This window comes from Lates calcarifer, linkage group LG21, assembly GCF_001640805.2.
Source record: "Lates calcarifer isolate ASB-BC8 linkage group LG21, TLL_Latcal_v3, whole genome shotgun sequence".
Taxonomy (NCBI): Eukaryota; Metazoa; Chordata; class Actinopteri; family Centropomidae; genus Lates; species Lates calcarifer.
Window position 1 is genome coordinate 26,201,743 of NC_066853.1, and position 19,810 is coordinate 26,221,552.

The 19,810-nt window shown below is 39.9% G+C and overlaps 1 protein-coding gene across 1 annotated transcript in view; it reads left to right on the forward strand.

The window, feature by feature from the left end:
• Positions 1-19,810, forward strand: part of sgsm2 (small G protein signaling modulator 2) — an 82,881-nt gene that overhangs the window by 47,728 nt on the left and 15,343 nt on the right. Inside the window, 10 exon segments of the mRNA XM_018701354.2 lie at positions 110-278; positions 7,738-7,905; positions 8,934-9,001; positions 11,017-11,165; positions 11,254-11,388; positions 14,431-14,555; positions 14,741-14,808; positions 15,121-15,284; positions 16,070-16,202; positions 16,464-16,598. Coding sequence (XP_018556870.2) covers positions 110-278; positions 7,738-7,905; positions 8,934-9,001; positions 11,017-11,165; positions 11,254-11,388; positions 14,431-14,555; positions 14,741-14,808; positions 15,121-15,284; positions 16,070-16,202; positions 16,464-16,598 — 1,314 coding nt within the window.

Genomic DNA, 19,810 nt, shown 5'->3' on the forward strand with positions numbered 1-19,810 from the left:
TAATTATCTGTCATATGTTCTTCTCCACTCAATCTCTCCATTCCTTCCTCCTGCTCTTCTCTGTTGTCAGTATTAACAGTCCTGGTACTTCTTGTCCCTCTCTCTCCAGCTGCAATCGAGGCCTGTCTGGGTCACCTGCTGAAGAGACGGGCAGCTGGTTTCCTCCGCAGTGACAAGATCGCTGCCCTCTTCACCAAAGTCGGCAAAGTCTACGACACCGCCGGCGAGGTTTGTCGTAAAGTACAGGAGCAGCTCCAGCAGCAGGCTGATCTCACCAGGTTGGTCTCACGGTCCTCTTGTGGAGAGAGGGGTTGGGGTACTGATCTCATCTAAAACCACCTCCTATGCAACAATGAAGGAGAGCTTTGTTAAATGCTGTTTAAGACCCAGCTTTAATCTCACATTTAAGTTTCAATTTATCATTTTGTGACTGGAGTCTTACCACTAGAGACCATACCTGACACCACAATCAGAATTTAATTTGTGCAAATTGAGTGAATCTGCCATCTTAATTAGAGAGGAAGAGACACTCTTCTCCATTACAGCTCACTTACGGCAGATAATGAAACTCATGCTGTAGCTTTAATTATGCACCAAAACATCAACTAATCAGCCAAAATAAATGTATCAATTTCTATAAGTCACATTACATGAAAGCACAGCTTGACCTTTCCTGACATGTTCTCCCTTTTTTATCTTATCTTATCAGATACTGTAGTCACCCTTCAGTCAGATTTTCTGTGATTTCCTCAAATTTCACATTTCCCACATACAATAGACTTTATAGTATGAAAAGATGTTGAGGACCCCAAAATTTTGACTAATATAGGGGTGAACCCCATACTGCATACTCCTTGTACAGTAACATGTCATTCTTTGTTCACCAGCTCATTGTCTCCATGTAAAACACACAGTTACAGTTACACTCCATCACCAGCACACACAATCTCTGGTCAGTTAAGTGTTTACTAAAGCTGAGCAATCTGTGTACACATTGTGATAAGCCTCAGGCATATGCATATGTATTTCTGTGTGTATGTGTGTACACACAGAGGATGATAAACTGCTTTATCTGCAGGCACTTAGGTACTAGCCGAGCTGTTTGCAAGCCCATTAATTGTCCATTAGTCTGAGCCACGCGGCTACCACATGTCTCTCCGGGGCTGCACAGAGAGGTTTCCAAATGGAGGACAGAAAGCTTTGAGTAATGACAGCACACACACACCATACACCCACCTGTTATAAATAATGCACAAACAATAAAACACAGACAGAATGTGTGGTCGAGACGTCATCACATCATGGCTGCGTTATATGATGTAAATCAGTGGAGTTAAACATGTTTGGGCACGGTGGGCGCTCACCTCTCCGTCTTCATATCAGCTGTGGTCTTTCGTTCATCTGTCACATCTCATTGGCCTTTATTTCCCCAGACAGACTGCACACAACACTAGTCACACCCTTACACCAGAATGCATACATGCATTCATGCGCACACTCAAACACACACTCACACCGGCATGTTCCCAACCACCCCCCCCTCTCCTTGTCATGCCACCTCAGGGCTCCATCTCTCATTTACCCTGGTTGCCATGGCAATGTGGTTTGTGCCACTGGCTGCGAAAGAGGCAGAGAGCATGATGGGAAAGAAGAGACAGAGAGAAAATGCAAGCAGACAGTCAACAGTGGAATAAAGAGTTACAGCAGTGAAGTGAATGGTAATTACAGCAAAGCAGGACTGCATTGTCTGGATCTGTGCGTGTGTGTGTGTGTGCGTGTGTGTGTGTGTGTGTGTGTGTGTGTGTGTGTGTGTGTGTGTGTGTGTGTGGTTGGGCAGGTCTGGTGAAGAGGCTATATTTTAGTTTCTGTTTGACGATGGACACTGTTTTTTAAAAAACTTTTTGTTATCAAGAGAACACAGTGATAAATTACCAGCACATCACCCTCCTTTCCTCGCTCTGTTCTTCTCTCTCTGTTCCTGACATAAAGGGTAATGAGCAAAACTAGTGTATCATCTGCATTCATTTCCTATCCTGCAGTGCTAGCAGTAAAGCTGCTGTGGCAACAGTCATACACACGGAGAGTATGCCAAAATGTCTGTCTTTCTTCTCAGCCATGTAAGACAATAAATTGAAAGATGCCTCAGAGAGTGTGAAAGCCCCCATTTTTAACATTACAGGATAATTTCACTTTATAGAATACAGCTGTATTCACAAAAGTGATTGTTTAGACGATTGTTCAGATGGAGCAACAACATCAGAATGAAATGAAATGTCAGAAGTCAAATTGTCTTTCTAAGCAAAGAGGGACTTTCTCAGCATCAAATCATGGCTAGACTCAAGGTTTCTAAAGGGACTCTGGAGAAAGTGGATCAGTTGTATCCAAAGCCCGGTCAGGCAGACCAAAAGTGACCACACCATCAGAAGACCAATACATCAAGTCTAGTCCCCTGAGTGATAGAAAAGCAGCTTCATCACAGATACAGAATTTTCTAAATAAAGAACACATGACTCCAATCAGCAAAAACACTGTGTAAAGACGGTCATTTTGTAGTGATCTCAGAGGAAAAGTAGCCATTTCTCAGGAAGGAAACAAAGCGTTGGGATGAGCTAAGACAAAACAGCATTTCATAGTAGGTAAACAATAAGCAATCCTACTTACTTATTGATCCATGTATGAGATTTATGGAAGAAACAGAAGTGTGTATGTGACGAGACGAACAGGAGAGAGAGTGATGCTACAGTTTAGCAAACCTACAGTAAGTCTACCTTTGTTGTTACCATACGGAGTGTAGAACCCAAAATAGTTCCACACACTGCTTCTCAGATGCTTCAGTGTCATGACTATCCAATCAGCACAGCTTTGTTTGCTTCTATTGTATGTTACTGATAGGTCAATAGGTTAAGGTGATTGTGATTTTTGCCCTCTGCTGGACCTTAATGCAAACTACTCCAAACAGTTTGTTGACTGTAAATTTTGAATATGATCAGGTCATTACATTTCCAACACAGAATTTTTTTCAACAAAGTTACAGTTTATAATAGAAGGTGGCAGCCCAACTGGCACGCTCAAGGGCACAGGTACAACTTGAAAGGCAACGATTGTGTGACTGATGGACTAGCGAAGGCAGTACAACCATTAACAGCTTGCATCTTTACTCCCAGATGCCCAATATTTTGTTACTATAGTTAGTGTGTGTTGTTAGTGTATTGTTAGTGTTACTATTACAGTTTTTACAATTCACAAGAAATTGATTGCTGAATATGATGATTGTTGTAGGGATCAATCAATAATCGATTACTCGTTTTGGCCATATTCAAGTGGGAATTCCAAACATTTGCTGGTTCTAGCGTCTCGATAATATGAGGACTTAGTGCTTTTCTTTGTCATATATGATAGTAAACTGCTGGTCAAATAAAACATATAATTTGAATACATTAAATTGTACTGTATGATAATATGACAATATTTTTTTACAATTCCCTGACATTTTACAGAGAAACCATTTTTTTCCCAAAGAAATAATAATAATAATAATAATAATAATAATAATAATAATAATAATAATAATAATAATAAACAAAGAAATAAAAGTTGTGATGAAGGGTCTCTTAAATGGGTTTTGCATGAATATTAACAAAGGGTAAAATTCTGGAGAGAGGTAGGCTAGCTACAGTCCTTATTTGTTTTTGTTTTTGTTAATAACCATTGATGTTTCACTTGAACGATTCTGCCTTCTACATTTGAATCATAGTGATAATCGTTGGTTTAAAGATTAAGTGGAGATGAGAAAATAAAAAAACCTTGCAGGTTGCAAGTTTCAAGTTTGCGTTATTCCCCTTGTTGTTCCTCATTTTTCATTAATAACTGTGCAATGTTCTCCATACAGTGTAAATATACTACCAGACAGAAGTTTTAGAACATTCCCATTTTTCCTTTTCTTGTTTGTCTTTTGTTTCTTTCTTTCTTGTTTGTTTTTTTATTCAAGCAGTTCAAGCCCAGTGACCTTGAACGCTCCAAAGGTCAGCTGTAAATTTGAACATCAGATTGTCACACTTCTTTCATTTTTACCACCAGTGTTTCATCTCCATTATGGAAAGAATGGCACGTGTGTTCAGCCTTTGAATGACTCAAAAAACATAAATAAATGTAGGATTTAAGATTCCACAATTCCTTTTTTAAAAAGTGTTGATTATAGTACACTTCATAATACACTGAGACATTACACTATGTAAATTTCAGTAACTGAACTCTCCCTCTCAAACTCTCTGTTTTAATTCTCAGCAGAACTACTTCAGACACAGCAGAGTAGAATATCATTAATGCCTTGACTGTCTGAAAGCATACACAGTCATCCATATTTTGTATATGCAAAATGACCACAAAGAGACAAAATGACACCAAACAACTTCTCGTTTTGTATCTCTGAGAGACTGAATTCTGATTCATCTGCAAAATATAACTTTAAGAGACACAAAACAAACTATGCTGTTTATAGTTGTTTAGTGTCTCTTTCAGTCAGGGTGTCTTTTATAGGGACCAGACCCCTTTTTTATCTTTTCCCTGTCCATTTCCTTTTGTAACACTCAAGCACACACATACACAGCGTCTCGAGATAACTTCTGTTGTGAATTGGCGCTATATAAATAAAATTTGACTTGACTTGACTTCTTAAATTAACTTTTCATCTGCCATCACAGATGTTAAAACCTTTGAAAAAGCAAATGTACGACAACTGAAATTTACATCATGCAAATCCAGAGGTCTCATAAATCATCCTGACATATTCCTTTTCACATTCATATTTATTTGTCAGCTCAAAATGCAGTCTGGTTGTAATCACTGTAATCAATTCAGTTAGCAACAGGTTGACATTTGTTGACATTTGTAAAGACCAATGACAGAGCACAGTGTGGATAGATAGCACGCTTTAGGAAGAAATGTTTCCATAGAAGAGATTTACACATTTGATCAAACCTTTTATAATCACAAATAGATTATACACTTATACACACAACCTTAGTGAGTGATCCACTGTTGCTAGTGACATTTTTATCTCCAAGTAATGGCACCAACATTGCATCATCCACTATTTATAGAATAATAGATGGTGACTACGTTTGTATGAAACATTTAATGTGAACAGTTGCATTTGTGATTTTGAAGGGATCATGTACAGTACTTGCTAACCATGCTATGTTTTAATTAGGTTCATTTTTGTTTGTCTACATGTATTTAGGTACAAATTGTTTATTACAGGACTGCATTTCACACCAAGTGATTTGTCATACAAAGAGTTTTATGTCCCTTTTGAAACAAATATAACCTGTGTTATAACAGTAATATCATAACCAATAAATAACTTGATGAAAGACAACAAGAAAGTTTCCTCAGTCACATATACTCCAGTTACACCATGTCATCAACCTTTCTGAATTTATGGAGGTCAGTGATTTACGACTTCATCATAACCTGATGAATAACATTTACAGCAGTCATAATGAACTCTTCATAACCTCATCCCCCACTTCGGCAGAGTGAGGCAGTCAAACATGATATGTGCATGTTAGGGTTTACAACCAATAAAGTAACAAAAGCTCTGTTGACTGACAGCATATCCCTGCATACTTACATATGTGCACAGTTTCATCAAAAGTGCAGATAAGATGTGCAAACATTTTTGTTTACCACCAAGTACCCACCAACCACTAGTGCCTTATACGTATACTGCATGAAAAGACAGGACAAAGGAAAAAAAGGAAGAAAATAAATAAGTTAATACATAAACGTAGGTTTTATATATTATATTACACAAGTATTACACAGCCTATTATATCTTTGATTACATTATTTCATCAAGTTTTGGGTTTTTACCTGTAAAGGAATCAAGGAAAGTCATGGTATCATTGAAATCATTAAAATCAGTTTATTCTTTTGGAAGCATGAATGTGTGAAATGTGTGAATGTGTGAAAATGCCATAGCAATCTACCTGCCAGTAAGATAATGAGAGATCTTGTTTGCAAAATTGACATTTGACCTGTATCATCCTGAGGCCCTGTTAGTGGTGTGGAAAGGACAGTGTAGAGGTCAAATATAGTGCAGGTAGCAACAAGGTCACATATGCAGCAAGTTGAAATTTGAGCATCTCCTCCTGTGTAGAACTTCTATTCATGTTTCATGTCAAAAGAAAACTGCAACACATTTTATAATAGAAAAGGAAGAGTCTCTTTTGCATTCTCTCTTATCTCTAACATCATCCCGATGCTCCCTCCCATCCTCTGGAGTACTGTCACTACACACACACACACACACACACACACACTTCTTTCAAATGGTAGGGGACTACAAAAATCGTGACTGAGCCAAAACCTCATTTTACACACACACACATACACACACACACACACTCACACAGACATTCCTGTACACCTATCTTTGTGGGCACCCGTCTTTGATATAATGCATTCCCCAGCGTCTTACCCTGATCTTAACCATCACAACTGAATGTCTAAACTGAATTCTACCTCTAACTCTAAAACCTTATCTAAAAGTCTCAACTCTATAAACATCCAGTTAAATTTGTGCGGTTCAGCATTTTAGTCCCCACAAAGCTACTGGACTCCACAAATATAGTGGGCTCCAGTTTTGGGAACCCGCAATTATAGTAGAACAAGACCACACACACACACACACACACACACACACACACACTCACTGGAGGATAGCTAACATCGTGACCACGGCAGCTGAGTCCCCCTCAGCACAGACACACAAACACACACTCATTAGCTTGTTGAAGTGGGTGTGTGTGAGTGGTTGTGTCTGATTTCTGTGGACATGCCAAAGATCAAATCAGCAGTCTGGGATGAAAGTGCTTCTCTCTCAGCCTGACGTCATGCATACGCCTCTGCATTCACACAGCTGATTTCTAACATAAAACTGCACCTTTTGACACAGGACAGATTTATTAAAACCCAGAAATCAGTGATCTGCCATTGTAAGTATTGATATAATATCGATAATATTGTGTGTGTGTGTGTGTGTGTGTGTGTGTGTGTGTGTGTGTGTGTGTGTGTGTGTGTGTGTTTGGGGGGGTTACTTCTGTTTATTGCACTTCGAATGAGGTTAATTGATAAATAAAATTTTTTGACAGTATCCTCACTTTACATTTAGTACCTAAAACTTTTGCACAGTACCATATATATATACATTTGTGCACATATATGTGTATAGGCACATGCCTAATATGTATATACAATGTATATATAATACACATTTATAATACATACATGCCATGCAGAGAAGGCTAAAAATCATGAAAGCAAAAATATTAGTGTCTGGTCAAGACAGGACCACCGGCCATAAAACCATAGAACCATGTCTTGCTGCTTATCTTGGTCACAAAAACAAAGTTAGGGGTTCTAATCAAAAGTTTTCTTTGCGTCATGTTTCTATGTTAAAAAACAAAAACAAGCGGTGGCCTCAGGGTTTATGATGGTGACCATGAAATTGCAACATGTCATCTCATTTCCTTTCAACTCTACTGTATTCTGTCTAATAAAAGTGTAAAAATGCCCAAAAATATCTAAAGAAAAAGAATAACATTATTTCTTCCATTTGTTCCATTAAATATTAATATCAGTGTCAGACTCAGAAATCCTGTCTGCCTGTCTGTAGATAGAAACATCTCCTCTGTAGGAGCTGTTGTCAGTTGACCTGTGCTTTGTGCCCTGCAGGAGAACTCAGAGCATGGGACATGAACCTCTGAGGAGACAGGGTTCCTCCACCACCAGCCGTCCCCCTCAACCTCTCTCTGCCCAGGCCATCAAGCACATCTGGGTCCGAACAGCTCTCTTCGAGAAAGTTCTGGACAAGATAGTGCAGTACATTGTGGACAACTCCAGGTGATTTCTTTTATTCTCTGCTCCCTTGCATTACACAGCAGTGACTCACAATACTCCACTCCAGCCTTTGTTGTAGCTGAATGATGAATGGTCCTTTGAATGGCCTGTTTACATGTTCCACTCCTCTCCTGTGTTTGCTCTCTGGTTGCTTTATTCTGGCCTCTGTCTGGTTAACAACCGCTGTGTGCTTCAACAAGCAGTCCACACTCAGTGTGTCAGCTAGAGTGAAATGATGCGCCACCACTTATTAGCCACAGACATAATGCTAATGTGGACGTAAACTTCTTTGCAAACCCAGACCTAAAATGAACATTATGGATAATCTATACAGATCAGCCAAGCAAGGTGATTGGCTCATCCAGCTCCTGTCAGATGGTGGGTTCAAATCAGTGAAGAAAACAAAATGTAAAATGTGAACGTTGTGTTATGTTTTTAATCACAATATCATCTCATTTAGTGTAAAAAGATTTAATAGTCACAAATTTGCCAAGTGTCGCTACAGTAATAAAATAAAGACTGTAAAAACATGTACATTGTCGAGAGTCCTGTCAGGATAAAAAAAAAAAAACACATTGCAGCAATAGTTAAAGCTGTTAGCGTGGTAAAATATAATCTCTCCAGTTTGTTTGTACTCAGAGTAAAGCAGTGTTCTGTGGTTCATTCGGTTAAAAGTTTTGTGATACCAGAAAACCTGGTTTAAACCCAAAGATAGCTGGATAACTTACTAATCTTGTTCTGTGATACAGGTCCCAGGATGCAATGCAACCACATGTTTTGAGTTAGGGATGCGCACAATCATCAGAACTGAATTACACCTGTTTCAAACTATACACATTATATCCCCATACATCCATCTATGCATGAAAAAAGCTAATTTTTGCGAGAATTAAGTATGTGCAGATGAGATGATATTTATCTTTAACCTATCATATACAGCTCAAGAAGACTCCTCATTTCACATCACACGACTGGTGATTTAATAATAGTTTTCCTTTGATTCACTGTTTTCTGTGTGTTTATCACTGCAGTAAATACTATGAGAGAGAAGCTCTGATGCATGACTCGGTCTTCGGGCCCATCTTGGCAGCCCTGCTGGGTAAGTATATTAGACTGTTCTTGACCTGCCAAAATTTCCAAAATTACCAGAGGCCAGTAACAGAAAGTACAAAATCACAATATCCAGAACAAATGTTTCCATTCATGTAAAATCCACTAGGTCAGGAATTTCAATCATAGATATGACCACAAACTCAACCACTCTCAGAATTGTTTGTTAGAGGATACATTTAGAGCCACCTCTGACAGTATAGCAGCAGGAGCTGAAAGCAGACAGCAGGCAGGACACTGACACACACACAAAGTTTAATAAGCAGAAACACACAGGCAGGAATAGGAAACAAACAGGTGTGTAGACTTAACCAAAGATGACAAGTTGAACAGTGTGACAACTGGCTGAGGAAAAATAAACACTGTATACACACTGACTAAAGAGGTCACAAAGTGCAGCTGATGAGGCAGATAGCAGCCAAAGAGTGCTGGTGAAGGAATCAGCAGCAGATGTTCAGAACAGCACAACACACCGAGGGCACCTGATGGACAGGTAAGGAACTGCTCAGAAACACTCATCACTGACTCCAAGTACCTGCTGATGTTACTCTACTGTAAACTATTGCTGAAAGCCTGTTTTGTTGCTACAAACTGATGCAGCAGATGTCAGTCAGTCTGACTTACAAACAAGCAAGTTAAATGTTTTTACATAGAGTTATTACTTTTTTCATAGTACCAACTTCCACAGTCATATGCTTGTTTTTGGCTGACTTGCACTGTAATACAATAGTGTCAAAATCACACTCAAATCTGCAAACTGCCATTCTTAAGTATACTTTATGAAGTCATTTTTCCCCAATGTGAACACAAATTTTACAGTTGGGAATCAGTATACAAGCAGAGATCGCCATGATGCAGGGAACAGTTGCACATTAAAAAAAACAGAAATATCACTTGTGACTCCTAACAGTGGTTTGTGTACTTAAATTTGAACTGTTCAGAGCATTCAAGCAAAAATAGGTTTGGAACCTCAAAAGTCGGTTCCCAGCTGGAACGAAAAAAAACATGTTAGCATCAATGGATAGCATTTAGTTTTCGGCTTACAAATATATAATAACAGTACTAATGCTCACACATAAACACTGCAATCCATCATTGTGCATTGTGCAACACCCCCTCCATTAACAATGCATCCTGGATTACAGTGGTTCCATTTAAAACTCATATATACTCAGCACCAAGGTTCCGAGAATCCTAAACCAAAACAACAACAGGTTCAAGAACCAGAGCTATTTTGGTGGAAAAAGGATGTAGATTGACTTCTTCTTTCCATGCCATGAGCACACACACTGCAGCATATTTTCACACTGTCCCACACACTTTGTCTTGCTGCACTAAATATTCACTAGAGCACCAAATGTGGATTAATCCTCTGCTGAAAGCAGTCCCCAACAAATGCACTTTTTCCTCCTGTTTGAGTAACGTATTCTATAAACTACAGTAGCCAAAATGAAACGTATGTATTTACAATTTGTTTTTATAGATTTATGTCCTCAACCATCACAGACACAGTGGGGAGGTCAGAAAATATTGTAAGACATTGTTGCCTTTGGTCTTTTGATTTGACAATAATCAAAAATAGAAGAAATAGCATCAGGCTTAAGTTTTGATAGCAATAATAATAGAAAAAGGCACTGGAAAATGAATTGGAATTTACAGTTTTTAAGACATGCTAAAAATAAAGACATGGGGACTAAAGAAATGATAAAAATACTACTAGCTCCTATGGGACAGATTAGATCCAGGCAGGCAGGATGTTACTTTAATGTCAGTGCTTCTCCATTCTGATCTGTTCCATTAATGTTTCATAAAGACCCAATCAGGGGTACTTAAATAATAATTTAGTGCCATAAGATTCTATTTTCAAGTCTTATACCAAGGCTGAATAAGTTTAGTAAAAATTCACTTCTGCTAAAGTATTAAAGCGTTCTAAAGGGTTTAAAATGAGGAATGAGACTCATTAACTGTCTGGTGAATGTCTGCATGTGTTTGCTGTATTTTAAGTGGGGCCCTGTGCTCTGGAGTACACCAAGCTGAAGACATCAGATCATTTATGGACTGACCCCTCAGCCAATGAGCTAGTTCAGCGCCACCGTATCCATGGGGCCCACCGGAGCCAAGATACCACGGCTGGCCGCCGGCCTGCTCTGGGGGTGAGTGTGGAGGCTGAATTAAATCAGCTGCTTCAGGAGGTGTTTGGTGATGAGGAGTTTTTTCTATTAAAAATCTTTTCTATTCTAGATCCGCAAGAGACAGTCCAGTGGCAGCATGTCAGAGGACAGGTTTGCTGCATCAGCGAGGGAGTATGTAGAGTCTCTTCACCAAAACTCCAGAACACACCTTCTTTATGGCAAAAACAACGTCCTGGTGCAACCGGTATGACTGCATATCACTCTGTAATAATAATAATAATAATATAAAACAATAATCCAACAGAATAATAATTCTCACTATGCAGTTCTAGTCTCTTAAAAAGCCATAGTAAAGGTGTATCCAGAAGAGACAAAGGATTGGAAATGGATGTAGATCTGTAAGAGTCCAATCTCTGTTGATCAGTATAGTTCTTTCCATGTTAATGACAGCAGTTCAATACCCCATGGAGAGATAAAGTCTTATTGTATAGAATGAATTTTGGGTTTTTTTTTCATTCTGAAGATTCTGATCCTATGTTGACCTTTGAACTGGTTGTATATTTTCCCGTCATGCTAATGGATGGTCTGGAGTTAGAAGGCTTTTCTATGTCTTGCCACCTATCACTGGATGTCTGGGTGATGGGAAGCAGGATCTGATGGGAGCTTAGGCCATCATTTTTTGTCACCTTACTTTTTGCCTAATGCAAAAGGTCTCTGGTGCAGATCCATTTACATCTCCTCCACACACATGACCTCTTTCATAGTGACTGATGCCAGGCTGTTGCTACACTTTTTATGTTACTTTTCTTGATAAAACTAATGGTCAAATATCTAATGTAGAGATAAAGTCTTGTTGTATAGAATGAACTCATTTTCATTCTGGAGATTTTGATTATTTATTCCTATGTTGGCCTTGTGCTCATATGAATTGAACTTCTAGAAATGGTCATATGACCTTTGAGCTGATCATATCTCTCTGACATGCTAATAGCTGGTCTGGAGTTAGAGAAGAGTGCTCTTGTCTTTGTTTCCTGTCAAAATCATGAGAAAACAAGGAGGATCGGTGTTCTGGACATTTGAGTGTGCTTACTCTGAACTTGTCTCTGGCATCCAGTGTATATATGCTGTGGAGGCACTGAAACTACTGTTACTCTTAATAAAAGCATAAAAGCAGCAATCCAACTCAGAGGCCTACATACATGCAGCACAGACAGACAACACTTTGCATCCATGCCTGGTGTACAGATAAATTGCAAATGATGGTTATTTTCATCTATTATTGTGCTGCGCAGACACACACACACACACACACACACACACACACTGATACAGAGTATTTTGTATGTGTGATCTTTGAAATGAAAGCTGTCTTTCTCCTGTCTGTAATGTGCTCTGTGCTGCCAAGTAGCTCCAGCATGTTTGGCCCTGGGAATTTATAATGAGGATATATTTGCCTCCTACAACACTCAGCCTTTGACAGAGCCATGCTAACACACATGGCTGAGTGTATACACAGATGAATACAGCACTCACTACACGTTATGCATGCTAAATGGCACTATATATGATTCTACTCTGCTATTTATACCAGAATTTCTTCTTATATACAATATGAAATATAGAATACATGTACAGTATTTAATGATATCTCACAACCTAGCCTGCATGAATACATGTAACCTATATTAGATTATCAGCTGACAGGCCTTGAAAAAAATTTGTGTTGCCATGGAGACACCATTGGCATTTAAATCTGAATAAATAATTCTAACCTAAACTCTGAATGTTATGTATTTTGCCATAAGTCTTTAATGTTTAAGAGAAATACTTTTAGCTACCACCAAATTAGCTATCTTTAGATATCTTTGTCTTGTTTCTGTGTGTTAAGAATGGAGCTGGGATAGAGAGGTGATAATCTTACATAAAGACTGGAAGCAGGAGTTCACCAAGTTTGTCAAATTCATTACAGCACATAACTCTCTAAAACCACACATTGACATTTGTACGCTCTATTTGTACCGGGTATTATAATACAACCTGTATGTCAGATACATTATCTTGTCTTTGCATTTGCACCTGGTATTTTAATACATTCTCATTATCTTCGTTGAGAACAGGTCTCTGTCCTCTGAGGCAAAACCTGTGCATGAGTAATTTGAGGTGGCAGCAAATCAGCTGTAGGAGTCAGAAATGTCTTTGTAAATGTATCTGTTTCTATAGGAGCTGTCCACTTTAGCATGGACAGTGCTGTCACCCCAAAACACCAATAAACCACCGGTTTCCTGAGGCTCCAGGGATGTGAACCTTCCATTTCTACTGGTCACTGTAACTGTTAGAGCCTTCTTTCTCTAGATTTTGATCAATTTAAGTCATTTCTAATGCAGGGAGTGCTCAATGGTATTCTCCATCAGAGGTCAGAGGTTAGAACAGGAATGATGCTGCAGATTGCGTCTACCTTAACCTACCTACCTTAACACAATGGGAGCCAGACTACCTCCAGAAGTGGTCACACTGATCTGATCACAGTCATATCACAACATGCTTACACCTTACATTAATATGCCTTTTTCCTTATTCAGATAAGGTGTCCAGATACAGATTGCATTCCTGTTTGTGTATGGACTAGCTAACTGACTCCATGGCAACATTTTGCTTCCTGTTTACATCTCCCAAAACATTACAAGAACTGCAAATCCTAGAGCACTGATAATCCTCCAAATAGAAATAGCAATAAAGACAGAATCCATTAATACTAATAGTGCAGCATGAAAAAAATATTTAACCCTTAAATGGGAAAGCACATATAAATGTTTTTGAAGAATGAATTAATTGCTGTCTTCTAATAAAATGACATAATTTTCTCCTTTCATGAATATTTAATGTTCCAACTTTTAAAACCTTCAATAAACAATGAACTGAATAATAGTCATAGTTATGTTTGGCCCCCTCTGAATCTGTCCCTGCTGTCAGACTTTGAGAGCCCCTCAGTTAAGCAAAACACATAGAAGGTGTTGATTGGTGTCGTTTACAAGTGTCTGTAGGCTAACCTAGGCTAATCACCTGCTTCTAGCTCCATTCTTAGTTACAGTGACATTGATGTTCTATCTCTATTTCTTAAAGATTTGAAAGCAACTTTTTAAGTGGTTCCAGTTATTTTGATAAGAAGGTTTTTTCAAAGATACAGCTTCAGTTTCCTGCTCTCTGTCTTTTGCAGCAAATGTGACAGTTTCAAACTTGCAGTCTCACGTTAAGTCCTTCATTCTTTCCCCTCCTGCTCCCATGGTAGAAGAAGGAAATGGAAGTGTTGCGGGGCTACTTGTCACTCCATCAGGCTGGGGATAACCTCACCCTGAAGTGGACCCCCAACCAGCTCATCAATGGCACACTGGGAGACTGTGACCTGGAGAAGAGGTAGTCAAAACACCCCACCATATATTTATAAAAATGAACTATATAAAATCTATGATAAAATCTATCTACTTTCAAAAATTGTGCACATAATGTCACTTAGAAAGATGTGAAATGTAACAACTGCCTCTGAAACTTCATTTTCACCTTTGTCTTACTCATTCAAAACACATTTCCATCTCTTTTAGTATCTACTGGGACTACGCACTGACTGTTCCTCTGCGCCAGATAGTCTGTATCCACTGTCATCAGCGCCGTGAGTATACTGCTGCTGCTCCCAGTCCCCACTCACACAGCCATGTTACAGCACATCAGTCAGCTCACGATAAGCATTTTGTCATGAAGAGACTGTTTCATAAGCTGTTATCACATCAAAATATTGACTGCTTTTCTTGCGAAAGAATAAATTTGCTGTGGATGGGCAGTGCAGGTCATATCGCTGTTTTCATGTTAGTGTCTTTCACTTGTACTGGTGAAAGCTTCTGAACTCTCTCACTCCTTTTGCATTTGTTTGTGTATGTTCTCTTCCTATCTCATCCTTGTGTAATGTTTTTTCTCCCCATCCTAGCTGACTGTGGTGGTACGCTAGTTCTGGTTAGTCAGGATGGGATCCAGCGGCCGCCCCTCCACTTCCCCCCTGGTGGTCACCTCCTGGCTTTCCTCTCCTGCCTTGAAACAGGCCTTTTACCACGGGGTCAGCTGGAGCCCCCCCTCTGGTCCCAGAAAGGCAAGGTGTGTTGCCCTGTTCACATTCAGAAAGCGAGGATTCAAATAATAAAAACACAAACCAACCTCTGAATTCATTTCTCTGTTTGATTTAGATTACAACCAGGAGCTGAGTTTATATCAGGTGATATTAGATATCATACACCATGAACTGACCAGTAGTCTAGACACAGATTGACCCAGGGTGCAAAAGTTGGGGAATTTCAAATGCTATATCTCTGTAGCTGATGCTGGCGGTATCTCCATGAAGCTTCTTTCTGTTGACTACATGTGGATGAAGCTAGCTAGCATTTACTTAGTTTGTTGCTAAATTAGTTTTTCTTCCTGTCAAATGTGACTGGATGAGATGTTCTTTTTGTGAACCATGCAATATTGGCAAAGTAGAACCATTTGCAATATAGATGATATTTGTTGTAAATACAGCAACATATGTTTTATTCATCCATTATTTATTCATATATACTGTACATATAATCAACTCTGTCATCATTTCGGAGGCTGCACTGTGTGCTGCTGAAGAGGTGTTTCTAATTCTTGACCTGCCCTCAGTGATATATGAAAAATGAAAAACGTATTAAACCAACAACTGAGTACCACGTAACCACAATGTCTGTGGTTTAAATCTGGATAGAGTCAGTTTCTCTTTCAGGCCAGTAACAATATTCTGGACTCTCTATTTGAAAGAAGTGTAGCAAACATCTGAAAAAAATGTAGATCACATACTGTCATTGTGTGTGTTTTGTGGCTCAGTGTGTGCTTTTGTATTTGATATATTTGTGTGCGTCCTGCAGGGGAAAGTGTTCCCTAAACTGAGGAAGAGAAGCAGTGCCGCCCGGCTCATCGACCAGGACAGGAATGGTGAGGAGCAGACAGCTGCTGACTACGTGTTTCGCATTGTCTACCCAGGATACCGCTACGACGCCAGTAAGTAACACTTTTACATTGTTATACACACCAGTACAACAGATTCCCAAGAAAAATGTAATCTTCCTCTATGGCTAACACTCAACTCTGTGATTGCTCTTGCCTTTTAAATAATAAGTATATCTGTTTGAGGTTTATATTCCCACAATGTGTTTACAAAGTACGGGTGCAGTGTGTTGTCCTCCCCACAATGCACATCTTGAGACCTGTAGGGCGGCGCTGTTCTAACTGTCTTTTCTGTTGTCCCACTGGTGCAAGCAGTCACTATAAACTACCACCACACCACGGGCAGCCGCGCTCCATCGCTGGACGATGACGAGGAAGAGGAAGATAGGCTCCATGCTATGATCTCAATGATCTGCTCGCGGAACCTCACAGACCCTAATGTCATGAAAGGTTTTTATCACCTTAACACACCCACCCAACCCCACTGCCCCCCCCCCACTCGTGAGACCTCACCCCAGCCTCAGACGTCCCTCCCTGCCTCCCACCCCATTGCCCTTTCGGGTCCTCTCTCCTCCCTTCCTCCTTACCTCACCTCCACCAGCTCTTTCTGCCCGTGTGTGTGCCGCCTGATGCCGAGCCCAACAGTGTGGAGGAGGCTTGGGTTGGCTGTGTTAACAGGGATGTGGGGAAGTTCAGGATTATCAACACAAATCTGAAATGCAAAGATTTTTCTATTGACATGATTATGCCCTTCATATGTGAGCCAAGTTGAAAATTAAGAAATGCTAAAATTTCAATTAAGAAATGCTAAAATTAGCAATAAAACAACCAATTAACAGATTAAATCTGAGGAAATGGTCAGCGTCTGAATATAAACCAAACCAACAACTGACAGCCACTAACTGCCTCTAACTTTGTACCAAAAGGTCAGATTTAGTTTTAACAGTCTGCCACATGGTTTTCCAGCACCAAGAGAGATGCTGAAGGGCAAATAATGATGGAGGTAGCCCTTCTTTAATTGAGAGCAAAAAAGGGTTCAGGATTCTGAAATTGGAATTGTGGTCTTGATTTTAGTTTTACAAATTCTCCTCTATGAGCTTAATTTAATCTGTAATCTTCTATAACTCCTCCACTAATCAATACTTTCAGTGCATTAATTAGCAACTGTAAAAAGCGTTGTAGACTCTCTCAGTCTATTTTGTTCAACTTAACAAAATTAGGTGTGATAAGTAAACCCCACTGTATGCTATCACTCAGCGGCAAACAGACAAAAGTAGCTGTAACATGTAGCTGTTAAAGAGATATTTTTCTCAGGGGTTTGATGGAGACCAAAGTGTAAAGGAAAATGGACCTTAGACCTACTTTCATCAGGGGGATGGAAAGATGACTATTATTGCTCTAATATTGCTCTGTGTCTGCTGTGTTCCTGTGTCCCAAGCGACCTAACAAAATTATACCACAGTATGGCAATGAACTTATTAACTGATGGGTTTTATTGATGTTTAAACATGCTACATGTAGCACTTTTTACAGTACATACAACATGAATTCCTGCTTGCTGTGTAACTTTGTAGCCACATACTCTCCCATTTGTTTTGTATCAGGGGTCAAGGAGGCTTTAAAATTCACTACATGTTTCACTCAGTGTCCTCCATAGCACAGCATCCATCATCACATCGGTCTGTATCAAAACTTCATCAAACCCTAATGTCATATTTTACCCAAGTGTAGCAGTGGGTTGTCAGCACAGTCCTCCAGTGCTGCACATTTAACTTGAGTTCCATAAACTGTAATGCAGATCTTGTGTGATGCTAGCAAAGATGAAGTAAACTGTAGCTGAAGCTGCAGATGGAGGAGGACAGGAAGAGGAGGAACACAGGCAGAAAGAGAATCATCACACATCATCTTCAAGCAGCAGACAAATAGCCTGTTAGTAAGCAGCCAGAGGAATCCTTTTATTTTAGGATCATCTCCAAAGCCAAATAAATCACTGTCTCAGCCTCTTAACTTCTTACAGCACTCACTCAACAATAAAATACAGTTTCAGCGTTCTTGCTGGCCTTAGTTTACCATGTATGTTTCTCCTTTTCTCATTATATAAACTATAGCTGCAGGGTAAGAGTTTCTGGACATTGTAATCTGGCACAGTAACGTCCTGTCTTTAGAAAACGGATATTGTCAGACATCCAGTTAATGCCTGAGCAGCCGCTGACACGCTCCCTCTACACCCTTACTGCCTAATTTCACTCTCTCTTTCTGTCTTCTCTTTCTTCCCTCCACCCAGCAACACAATTTATTCCACTTGCTTGGCAGGGATCCTCACACAAGCCTGTGAAACACACACTGGAAACACACACTGTCAGATGAACAGACTTGTTGTATAGATAGTGCTGCCAAACACAATGACTGCACACGTCTGCCGCCTAGTTTCGCATCATCACAGATTCAGACTTCCCTAGGTCTCCTCATCTAAGTCAAGGCCCTTCTGGCTTCTGGGATTTGCAGTGCCGACTGCCTCAGAGTTATGAGAGGGTGTAGCTCTTGAAGCATGCCTCACCACTGTTGGGTTTACGCTGTGGCCAAGAATCGCTTTGATAATTTGCTTAGTTTTTTTTGCACTTCTTTAATTTGACTTAATTCTGTTTCCTTCTTTTTGTCCTTTCATTTCTCACTTGCAACATGCTTGACAGTTTCTGCATGGGAAATATGCACCCGTGTCATTGTTTTTTAAAGAACACCTCTGTGTTTCTGCGTATTTGTGATGGAAAATCCTTTCTCACAGTCTCCTCCTCTGTTTGTTTTGATTTCTCTCTCTCTTCTCTGACTTCCTCAGTTGTTTCTCCTCTGTTTGTGCAGTCGTTTGCTGCGATGCTGTTCACTGTAATTCTTCACTAACCCCACCACCCCTTCCCCCTCCCCTCGCCCCCTCCTCCACCCCTCTCATTACGGTCCTGTGGGGTTCCGCAGTAGTAGAGACGTGGAGTCCTTGTGTGAGCGGGGTTGCATTACTGAGCCCAAAACACTTGTTGATCACATATAGTCCCTAAAGTAAAGAGGGGGGAGGCCAAATGTCGGTCTCGCTCCAGCATTCTTTCTGTTTGCTTTTTTGTTCTTAATATTATTTGTTTTTTTTGGGGTTATTGAACAACCAAAGCACAGCTTCATATTTATGACAGGTCATCAGCTCCAACCTGAAGAATTAAGGTGAAGAGCATTTATTTAATGTTGAAGTTTTTATGATTTTCTCCTCCCCTTTGTGTGCCCTTTTACTGGTGTCCATTTGTTTTTGTTGTTTCTGAGATTTCTTTCGGTGTCTCTTGTCTTGTCTGGTTTTATGCATCCTGCATGGCCTGAGCGTCAGCCTTGTCCCTGCTCTCTCCTCTACTTTCAACTCTGTCGCTTCTTCTCTTTTTCCTCTCCTTCCTCCTCTGTCCTATCTAGAGCGTTCTTCTGAGCTCTGCTGTCTCCTCTCTCCCCTCTGAATGAACTGATCCAGCATGGCTTCCCTGCATCCCCTCTGCCTGTCTCTCTCACAGCACTGTTCCTGCTTCCTAAACTGCCCCCTCCACTTTTGGTTTCCTCTCTACACTTGTTTTTCCAGCTCTCACATGTAACATGAGTGTAAAATGTCCACCCATCAATTCATCTCTTGATGTCATGAG